Genomic DNA, 10957 nt, shown 5'->3' on the forward strand with positions numbered 1-10957 from the left:
AAAAAGTGGCAATCCACTGGCGGAGTGATACAACATGGCTAACCTTGGCTACCAACGAAGACAAGGCCAGGAGGGGGGGAGGGACTGGACAGCATGAGGAGGGGGGTGGCGAGCATCCAAGAAGTGTGTCAGCAAACCCTCCAAGGAGAGTGGACCCTGTAGCCCAAGCGTCCCCCAGAGTGCCGCCATTTTGGACGCCTACGAATCTGAAATTAAAGCTGATGAAAAAGCCTCCTCACTCTCGGGAATTGAATTAACTCCTGAGGAAGAGGGGGCGACAAGACAGTAAACTCGAATATGTTCATACTCAGGATTAACCTTAACATTGAGAGTAATATTGGAAGTGCACCTTTTTGGAATGGAATTAAAGACCACCTTTGGCAAGATGGGAAACATGTCAACGCCACTAATCATAGGAAAGTCTCAACCTTACATAGCTAGATTGTGATGACATGGCTGTTCATTATGCGATACTGGGCAGTTTTCCAATTCTTATAGATCATGAGGTGGACTTTTTTGCTTGCATTGGTGGGTTTTACATGTTCTTCAGGGCTGCTCCATCACTCTAATAATCAATGTTCACGTAGCCCCTGCAAAACAGTCTAATGATCCTCTAATTCTAACCTTTTTTCTTTAGTGACAATCAAGTGTTGATAGCCTTTCTCTTGTGCCACCAAAGTCATGATTTTGCTCATCAGCGACATCAAGTGACTCTTCAACTGATCCTGAAATGCCTGCACAACCAAAAATTCTATGCCCTTTCCATGAAAATAAATTGTAGGTGAAAATTCACTTTAATCCACCACAAACCTGAGATGAATGAACCACACAGAGTGCACCCCATCTCTACAATGAGTTCAAGAATCTCCAGAGAGGAGGCAAGGGGAAAGTTCAGCCAACGCCTATAATGAAGTTCTTGTCATCTAACCACTTTAGTTCCAGTCTATAGAGGTGAGTAAAATGTCAAAGGATCTAAAGCAGATGAGCAGTGCCGCTTCAGGCTCCCCCGGATAAAAGGAAAGAAATATCTACTACCCCTGCTCTCTCCTGGTTGGCACTAAGTGTAATAAAAATAACATTCAATACAATTAAACTTAATTAAAACTACTCCAATAACTTCCAAACTTCTATTTCAAAAGTGTACCATGTAAAACATTATGTAACTGGTATTGGCATAAGGGCACATCTTCAATATAAATGTCAGACTTTGCATGCTTACTTGTCAGAAAGGCTAGGAGCTGTGAGGTAGATTGGCTGGACGGCACCAGTGCTCAATGTCAGGGAATGGGCCTTTTTACCAGATGCTACTGCTGCATTAAATGATGTGTATAGATCTAATTTAACCTGTAAGCAGATGAGAAATAATTAATATAACAGGATCTTCTAATTCAGTTACCATTACTTAATAAAAACATGATTGCACAGTAGCTGAAAATGCATTTACCTTAATGGGTGAGCTAGTTCCAGAGAATCTTATATGCTCATCAATTCTCAAGACTCAGAACTTTATTCTATGATAAATACTGATTTTCAAATGCTTATCATGTTGGTTATTTCCAGAAATGACCTTTCAAAAATTATATTTTTATAATAAAATAAGGTTTTGTATATACTTACCCAGTAACGATATAGCTATAGTTTCCAACATTCAGTAGCCTAATTCAAATTTCACAGGTAGCACTTCTATTGTTCAGTGTAGACATACAGTGCCGTCCCCGAATGGCAATACTAGGAACAACTTAGAAAAGCACTTCATTCTGTTTCATGTATAATGTCCATCAGAGGGGAGGCAGGTGGACTCTGATCATATAATTTTACTAGGTGAGTATATACAAAACCTTATTTTATTATAAAAATATAATTTTTGTATAAGAGATTTGCCCAGTAATTATATAGCAAACTCCACACTGAAAGGTGGGGTCATGGACATATTCTACTCCAAAGCATTATGTCATGTAATGAATTTGAAAACAGAAAAGTTGCTAGCATTGAAAAAACAATGCTTGTCATTCGTCTTAGTTGCTATGCAGATGAACACTGCCTCCGTTTGGCGCTCGTCTTAACTCGCAGTGGAGTGGTGGTAGAGCCAAGGGTCACCTCCTACTTAGGGGAAACTTTGCAGTGCGGGGAAAACTCCTGTGGCTAGCAAAGTATGATAAGTGCCCGCCCTTGCCCTGGGCATAGCACCAAAATAAAACAACCAGAAGACACCGACACTAACACTGAAATAAAATCAAGACCCATCCACTGAGAGTGGTGGGTGCTCCAGGTACACTGTACCCCCTGACTATCCAAACTCAGCACCTTACTGAAAAGGTGAAGAGATAATAAGAGAACATCCTTTGCTTCCTCTACTGCGATGCCATGCCAGCCACTAAAATTGGTCTCGAGTTACTGGAAATTTTTGACACTTTTTTTTTAAACCCACATAAAAAAATACATTAAGCACAGATCATTTACGCCTCCAGTAGCTCGATGGCAGATACCGCCTGAAAACTCAGGAAGTAGAGGCTGTTCTTACATACTTAGCTTTGCTGCAAAATAGGCCAAAAACACTTGACAACACTGTGTCTTAAACATGAAGTCCATATAAACTAAAAGACAATACTTTAGAAACAGGAAGAGACAGGTTCTGGGAAGAACTCTTCTCTTCACACTAGCAGCCGAGTTACCAGGCTACGACTTTCAACCTCACTCTACTTCGGGGTGAACAACTAGTAATTGAACACTTTACGAATTAAAAAAAATATATATGGAAAACCCAAAAACGCAGTGTTTGTCTAAAAAATCATTCTAAATCATCACAGTGGCCTATGGATCAATTGTGATGAAGCAAAAGACTTACAGACTTCTGTTGTACCGTGGGTAAACAGAAAAAAAATATTGAGTCTAATAAGACATCTCTGTCTGATGATTCTAGCAATGGCAATTGTGGAGCACAAAATATCAACCATAAGCGAGAATCCAGAGCCAACCAAAGACTTAAGTCTGTGATGGCCGGTCAGAGACCCGAATTAGAAGTTAACCCCTCGAAAGAGGAGAAACAATACTATGACGAACAAAAACTTAGTAAGAAGGCAGTACTCTGCTCCTCACTCGTCTCTGAGGCTGAGTTGTCTGGTAGCACATTATGCCTTGGAAGCACTCGTCTTATAGAGCTATCGAGTGTATGAGATACACTCGATCATCTATATGTAACAAGAGGGAAAGAAAAAACCCCCTTGTTCGGTGAAAATGCCAACCCTGTGGTGTTGTTGCCAAAACAATACCACTAGTCCTATCATAATCAAAATTGGAAACTCTTGGGAGGCCCAAAGTTGTCCTGAGTTTCAGGAAATTAAGAGATGGTAGTGCTTTGTCTTGATCACACACCAGAAGAATTAACTTACATGTACATGCCTGTACTCGAACGGTACAACTGATAACAGACATGTAGTGAGAATATACACGTACATATATTCGTAGGCTCCTGTGAACCGAGCATCAGCCTAATTCTTCACTTCAAAGAGAAAAAGAATAAGGACTGAAAGCAGACCTCCTTCATTATCTAATGAAGAGAGTACAGGTGACACTATCTGGAAGGGAAGCTTCTACGGCAAAAACAGGGCACCGATAACGACTGGTTGTTCTCCAAAAACGGGAACACTGGAGAGATCCGAAGATTGAACCAGGAACATAGTCTCTCGCATCCAAACTCTGATGAGTGTAATCTGTAGAGTTCCGTAACCGAGAAGTAAAAAAACAAGAGGATGACTGTTCTCAGCCGCTCTTCTCGGAACTAGCAGGAGTCATCAACTTGCAGTGATGATAGCAAACCAATGACTTAGGAAAACGTATTCGCCTCAACAAAAAAGACACTTCCTGAAGGGAAAGCATTGGTTTTCAACCACCAAACAAAGCATTCTCTACCTACAACTGATTTGATTGTGGGAATGCAAGAGAGAGTCAAGTAGAGTTGACTGTGCCATAAGTTTGCGAGAACTTGCCATTTCTCTCCACGTGTCTTAGTGATTGAAACTTCCTGTTCGAATGGTGGCTAACAAAAGATCCCCTAGTGTCAGAGAAAATGAACAAGGAGACTGTGTCGTCAGACATCCGACAGCTGGTGCCAGGTCAGGCGTGGAAAACACCGAGCAAGCTGAAGCAAGGGAGTGGACGCCTCAGCGGACGCAGAGTGACTGTACAGGGACCGACGCTCGACAAAAAAACGCCCGATACGAGAGAGATTTGAGCGGCTAGGCACTAATACCTGGTGCTCGTCACGAGAATAGGTACTATTCCGATTAGCATCTATGACAAAATTATTTGAGAAAGCTCAAATATACAAACACAGGAGCAGAATTCTAATTCACTTCCTCTTCAAGAGGCCAAGTCAGTATCTCCACCTTTAACAGCATTCTGAAGGCGAGTGAGTTGGCACACCTAGCTGCGAACACCTGGGAAAGGAATGGCTATCGGAAGCAAACGGTCGCTTAACGATACTTCCTACATCTTGAGGCGCTAGCACAGGGCGTTCAATAATATGCTAATTAGGTAATTAGGTAAAGTAAGTAACCGTCCTTTAATCTGATGCCTACTGAACACCACTCACTAAACGCCTTCCCAGTGGCATTGAGTCGAAACCTAATAAAGTATGACAAGTTTGACCAAGGGGAAAAAACCCCCATCGGACTCCCTTCAGTTGAATCAGCAGAGTTGTGAGTCGAAAATCGATTGTGAGTCTTGAACATTGATTTTGAGTTGACTCAGCTGAGTCTCGAGTCAAACGTTGACTGTGAAATTTGAATTAGGCTGGCAAACGTTGAAAACTATAGCTATACAATTACTGGGTAAGTCTCATATACAAAACATACAGTTCCAAGAATGTACTGAGGTCCTACACTAACCAATACGTACTGCTAATGAAGAAACAAAATTCTTTTATAGAAAGATGTGACAGCATTATTAATAACACATGAAACACAATCCAACATACATAGCATAATTTCCTTGAATTTCTCAGTAAAGTAATTCCTTAACCATCTCTGCTACACCCTTGACTTTAACTTTCTCAGTGTAACTGTACATTTGTGCTGAAGAGCTAAAAAGAAAATGTGAATAAAATGGCACATGTACAGATTAATGTGCAAAGGTTAGATAAGATTGTCTGCTCAGCCAGAACTAGCTGGCAAGTATATGTTACCTGACTGGTTCAATGAAACGTTATTTTTCTCTATGTTGCTTTATTTGCTTTATTGTATGAAATTTTTTAATCACAATCCTAGGGTTACTGTCAACTATGTGCAGTACAGTATTTACAATTGGCTAATGATACAACAACATGCCACATGTTCATCACTGTACTATTTAGAAAACTGGATCCATACAAATGTGAGAGCAGCTAATTTCACTTGTCCACTAAATGTTTAACAGATCTGGAAATCTAGTCATTGTGTAGTCCTTTAGTTGTTCTACTTGTAAATAAAACAGCATTCATTATACAGTTTAATACCTTTAGAGGTCTCATGTTCAATATTTGTAAGTACTACTTGACCTTGAATGAGTAGTTTCAGCAGACAAATTTTTCTAGCTAAAATTTTATATTTTGTAGTTGTTTTGAGTTTAATTTCACTTATTATAAGGACACAACACCTGTAAATTTTTCAAGTTAGTGTACATTTTTATAAATAAACCAGGGTTCTGAGAGTTTTTTTTTTATAGCTATAGGTAGTTATACCTATGCCAACTACATTTTTTTATCTGTAAAGAATACACTTAGAAGTATTTGGCAGCATGTTGATGATTGGCTGAATATAAATACTAGTCTAAATAATTTTTATATTTCATATCATTACTTGGCTACTAAAATGAAATCTTATAAAATAACCAAAATTTCTCCGTCAAAATAAGTTACTTCTGTAAATATTATTACTGAGTTTACACTGAAAAACGTTGTTTATACATCCATGGGTAAATAACAGTTGCTGAAATGAAATGCAAATTATTTTTATATATTTTCCAAATATTTAAACAAACTGCAACAAACTACACTACATATTAGAAAAAAACATGCAATTAAACTATCAACATTTTCCCCAGATTTAATTTTACTTAAAATTTAGAATTTATAAAAATTATTGTAAGTATAACTTACAGCAAGGTAAAACAACACCCACCACAAATTTCTAATGGTAGGAGAACATCTGTTAATTTTCATTTTAGTAGTTTCCTGGTTTTTTGGGGGCTTTTCGAAACTGCTAATATTTGAAAGCAGTGTTGTATTACTTCAGTTGGTCTTTAATGGTTACAGTCAAGCATCAGTACTATTTGCTGGGGATAGGGACCACAACCACCTAATTATAGGTAAAATCCGCAAATATTCGAGACCCCCTAAAAACACAATGGAAAGAGGAAGATTTGCAAATGCACAAGGTGTAAGAAAAAAAAATTTCCCTTACCTTCTAAAAAATGCTTATAATTGCCTATCTTGAAAGTTCAAATACCAAATGAGAGAGAGAAGAGAGAGAGAGAGAGAGAGAGAAGAGAGAGAGAGAGAGAGAGAGAGAGAGAGAGAGAGAGAAAATTGGAGTTATCAAATAAGCTTTAATTCAGATCATCAAGTAATTATATGCAATATAATGATGCTTAATAGACATGTCACATTCAACCAATCACCAAGCTGCTGAATACTTCAAGAGCATTTTTGCTAGACTAAAAATACCAGGGTATTGGCTAACCTAGTCACTATTCCATTTTCTGCCCTTTGTATGCATTCACACCTTCTTTGCATCATTAATGTGAATAGTTAAGAGTACAACCAAGGGGACAAGAATACATCCAAAGTGCATTCATGTTCCAATTTTCACCCCATTTAACAAAAAATCCTTTGGACATGCCATAAGTCTAGGTGTCAGTTGACATTCGTTAAACCATTTCATAATATTGCCCTCAGAGAAATGTCTTGGATCCACACTAATTATCTGGTACAGTAATTCTAAGAATATTTTTATACTCTTTCATCGCACAGTATCTACCAATACCAAAGATTACAGCATAATTTTTTTTAGAAGAATACTTATTTCAAAAGATACACACCACCCCTTTTTCAAGTGAACGACCAGTCTGTAATTCCATGAAATATGCATGCAGTAACTTAAGAACATTTTGTGCAGCGAGAATACATTTGTGACTCCTCTTCTACACAAGTTTCTTGAAGCACACAACAGTAGTTAACAGTTAACAATTGCCATGAACTCAGCAGCTGTATGCCAATTTGTCATTAAGCTATTATAATTGTTTCAATATCAACACTGTCTGCAAAACAATCAGCCATTACTAACCTCTTGTGTCAACTTCGTCAGGACGGTTAAGGGCAAATCTGTAAGTTTCTCTAGCAAATCTGGTCGCTCATGACGAACGTGAAGTCTAATAGTGTATTCACCTTTCTCCAACTTTAAGCTGTACTTATGACTGTATGCATCACCACATCCCATTAACTGCTTATTGTGATCAAATAATAACCACAGCTGTGACTCAAATGCAGATTCGTACAGAACATCACTCAATAACGAACACTTTGGCGTCACCTACATCAGTAGAAAAAATCAAAGATTACACTTGAAAATCTGTCAGTATATATAGCCTTACAGTATACGTAAATTAAAATTACAATAGCAAATAATAAAATTAATAAAATATAACAAAAACACACATTATGCATTTATAATCTAAAAGTTGTATTACCATCAGTGACTTAAAATTGGACTTACCTCTGCAGCTTTCGTAACTGTGAGACTGTAGTTAAGAATCAAGTGATAAATAGGTCGGCTGTCAGGTACAGTATCTCTTGCTCCTCCTAAGACTTCCACCTTGCTGTCAGCAGGCATTAGAACCTGAAACCAAATTCATTTTGATCATTACCAAACACAGAATAAGATTGTAGTTTATTTACAACACCACTGCATCAACAACTCATTAACAAAAGACACAACCTTCAAACAATATAACACTTTATAATAAAATGACAAATTTTCTAAGACAATTTGTATTTTTCATAGCTACAAACCTGAGGTCTTAACAATAGAATCATTTCTAGCACCAGCTAGGCGCTAGAAATTATCCTATTGTTAAGACCGAAGGTTTGTTCGCGTATGAACAAATAACATTTTATATATGCATATACTTACCAAGTAATTACATAGCTATAACTTTTCACTAGTATGTCTGCTAAAATTTGAAATCCGCATTAGTGGCTCTTTTCATTCAGGAAAGAGAGGAAAAACTAGGCAAGGCCTTCAATTTGTTTGGGCCTTAAGGACCATGCGAGGGGAGAGCGGGTGGGCTCCCATTCTGTAATTACTTGGCAAGTATTATTTTATCATAAAAAATGTCCTTTCTATATATTTAACTTTCCAAGTAATTACATAACTGAATCCCACATTGATAGGAAGTGGGTTGCATGGGTATAATATAATCCAAATGGAGGGAAAGCGTACAAGTCCTTGTTAGACCAGTCCAGAAGCATGGCATCCGTTGCCCATGCTAGAGGATCTGGTACTGGTGAACAGAAGAGAGGAAGTCGATGATTTTTTTTTGACATTGCGAAGAGATCAAGAGAAGGTATGGCCCACAGTTTCCAGAGCTTCAGGCAAACTAAAAGAATAAAGTCCACTGTTGGGATGACTTGGTTGCATCTGCTTGATTTATCTGCCAAGACATTCAGTCTGCCCTGGACAAACCTCATCACTATACTTGTTTCATTTCTTTGCGCCCTGAGGAGGAGACTTCTCACTGCTTTGCAGATGGAAAATGAATGAGTCCCCCATAGTTTGCTATGTATGACAGCGCTGTTGTATTGTCCGAGTGGACTGCCACTATCCTCCCAAACACCTCTGGTGCAAAGGCTTGTAAACCCAGGTGAATAGCCTTGAGGTTTTTTACATTTATATGAAAACTTTTCAGGTCCTTAGACCACTTCCTGGAGATCTCCCTGTCCCCTAGGAGAGCTCCCCAGCCAGCATATGAATAAAAGTAGAGGTTTGGGTTCTGAATTAACAGAGACTTCCCTTCTAAAACTTGCTTTCGGATCTTCACCAAAGCAGTTACTGCTCGATTCCATGAGTTATCAGGAATACTAAAAAGTCAGGGTGTTTCTCCTGTCTCAGGTGGCTCTGAGAAAAAGCTGAAGTGCCCTCATGTGCAGTCTCTCCAAGGACACGAATTGTTTTATAGATGCCAATGTTCCTAAAAGACTCATCCATCTGTTCGCTGAGCATTCCTGAAAAGAACGGAAATCATCTAGTCTTCAGGCAGGAATTCATGCTCTTGGGGACGGAAAAGCCCAAAAAGCTTGAGAGTTCAGCATCATCCCCAAAAAAACTATCTTCTTAGCTGGAATTTCTGAAGGTTTATGAGTAAGCATTAGTCCTAGGCTAAAAGAAGGGTCTTGCAAAGGTCCTTCTTTCATTGGTTTTCTGATGTGGAATGAAGAAGCCAATCGTCCAAGTAAAGGGCGATGTTTAAGCCCATCCTGCCAAAGAAGCTATAGTCTGGTTCAAATCCCAGGGGTAAAATGAGTGACTCAAAGTACTGCCATAGCTCTACACAGAGTATTAATGGTGGCTGCTCTGCCGACTAAAAGGAATCAGAATGAAGCAGCGTCAACATTGCCAGTTACATGACCTGACTTTAGGTCTTGACCTGACGTATATATGTGTGTGTGTGCGTGTGTGTGTGTGTGTGTGTGTGTGTGTGTGTGGTGTATATATCTATATATATATATATATATATATATATATATATATATATATATATATCATATATAATTAAAATACTCTCTATCTATATCTATATATATATATATATATATATATATATAATATATAATATATATATTATATATATATATATATATTATATATATATATATATATATTATATATATAATATATATATATATCTTATATATATCCACAATAACATATACAGTAGTACCTCGAGATACGAAATTAATCCGTTCCGAGGCGCCCTTCGTATCATGAGGTTTTCTTACCTTGGACCACATGTTATATGTAAAATGGCTAATCAGTTCCAAGCCCTCCAAAAACACCCCCCCCCAGTAAATTTCATAATAAAGCTAAATTGACCTATAAACAATGAAATACTACAACAATTTGGACCATTCAATACCTAAATTAATAACAAAATGCAAAATAACCTGTAAATAAAGTGTATTAGTGTACATGGTATACAAGAAATACTGTACGTAAAATGTGGAAGCTTACCTTTCGAGTGAGGCTATCTCCGAAAGTGGCGGCAGAGGAGGAGGAGGACAAACGGCAGATACGTATATACGTATGTACACTTTAAAAAATACGTAACTATCCAAGGAAGATTGCTTCTGCCTACTTTTCACAATGTTCCGAAACGACTCAGGCAAACGTCATCGAACTGCGTAAGCATATGACCTGTGTGAGCCTTTTCGGGGTGTCTTTTTTCTACAAATGATTGGACTTTATGAAAAGCAGCCAGATCATCCTTAATTTCTGCCTTTTTTTTTTTTTTTTTTTTTTTTAAAGAATTTCAACTTCATCACCACTTTCAACTTTGTTTTTTATCACTTGGTTCTTTTTTCTATAAACACATAGTGTTCATTAATGGCTGCCCGTCTTGATAATTATCTACTAATTGTTGCACCTCATGACACTGTTGGCCCTGGTGTCCATCAAAACCCTGTTCAACCAAATGCTCTCTCTGCAACTGATTTGGGTACTGAATGTTTGGCTGCTGACCTTCAACATAAACTGAAGTGCCTTGATTATACTGGTATGCATGTTGTAAATGATTGGTCAACACCCTCTGTTCAGCAGGGAGTGGAGATTCTACCAACCTTGCAAAGTTTCCAGTTATCCCATGAGAGAGACCTTGATCACTTATCCCATGTGAGAGATCTTGGTCACTTATCCTACGAGAGAGATCT

At 38.1% G+C, this 10957-nt stretch overlaps 1 protein-coding gene across 2 annotated transcripts in view; it reads right to left on the reverse strand.

Annotated features, from left to right (window-relative positions):
• LOC135216974 (tripeptidyl-peptidase 2-like) overlaps nt 1–10957 on the reverse strand; it is a 280577-nt gene that overhangs the window by 58024 nt on the left and 211596 nt on the right. For both annotated transcript variants that reach the window (XM_064252520.1, XM_064252513.1), the window contains exons 18-20: nt 7749–7871; nt 7320–7565; nt 1220–1344 (exon numbers count right to left, since the gene is read on the reverse strand). In XM_064252520.1, the coding sequence (XP_064108590.1) occupies nt 1220–1344; nt 7320–7565; nt 7749–7871 (494 nt within the window). The remainder of the gene's footprint in view (nt 1–1219; nt 1345–7319; nt 7566–7748; nt 7872–10957) is intronic.

The sequence above is a fragment of the Macrobrachium nipponense genome, chromosome 19 (assembly GCF_015104395.2).
Source record: "Macrobrachium nipponense isolate FS-2020 chromosome 19, ASM1510439v2, whole genome shotgun sequence".
NCBI lineage: Eukaryota > Metazoa > Arthropoda > Malacostraca > Decapoda > Palaemonidae > Macrobrachium > Macrobrachium nipponense.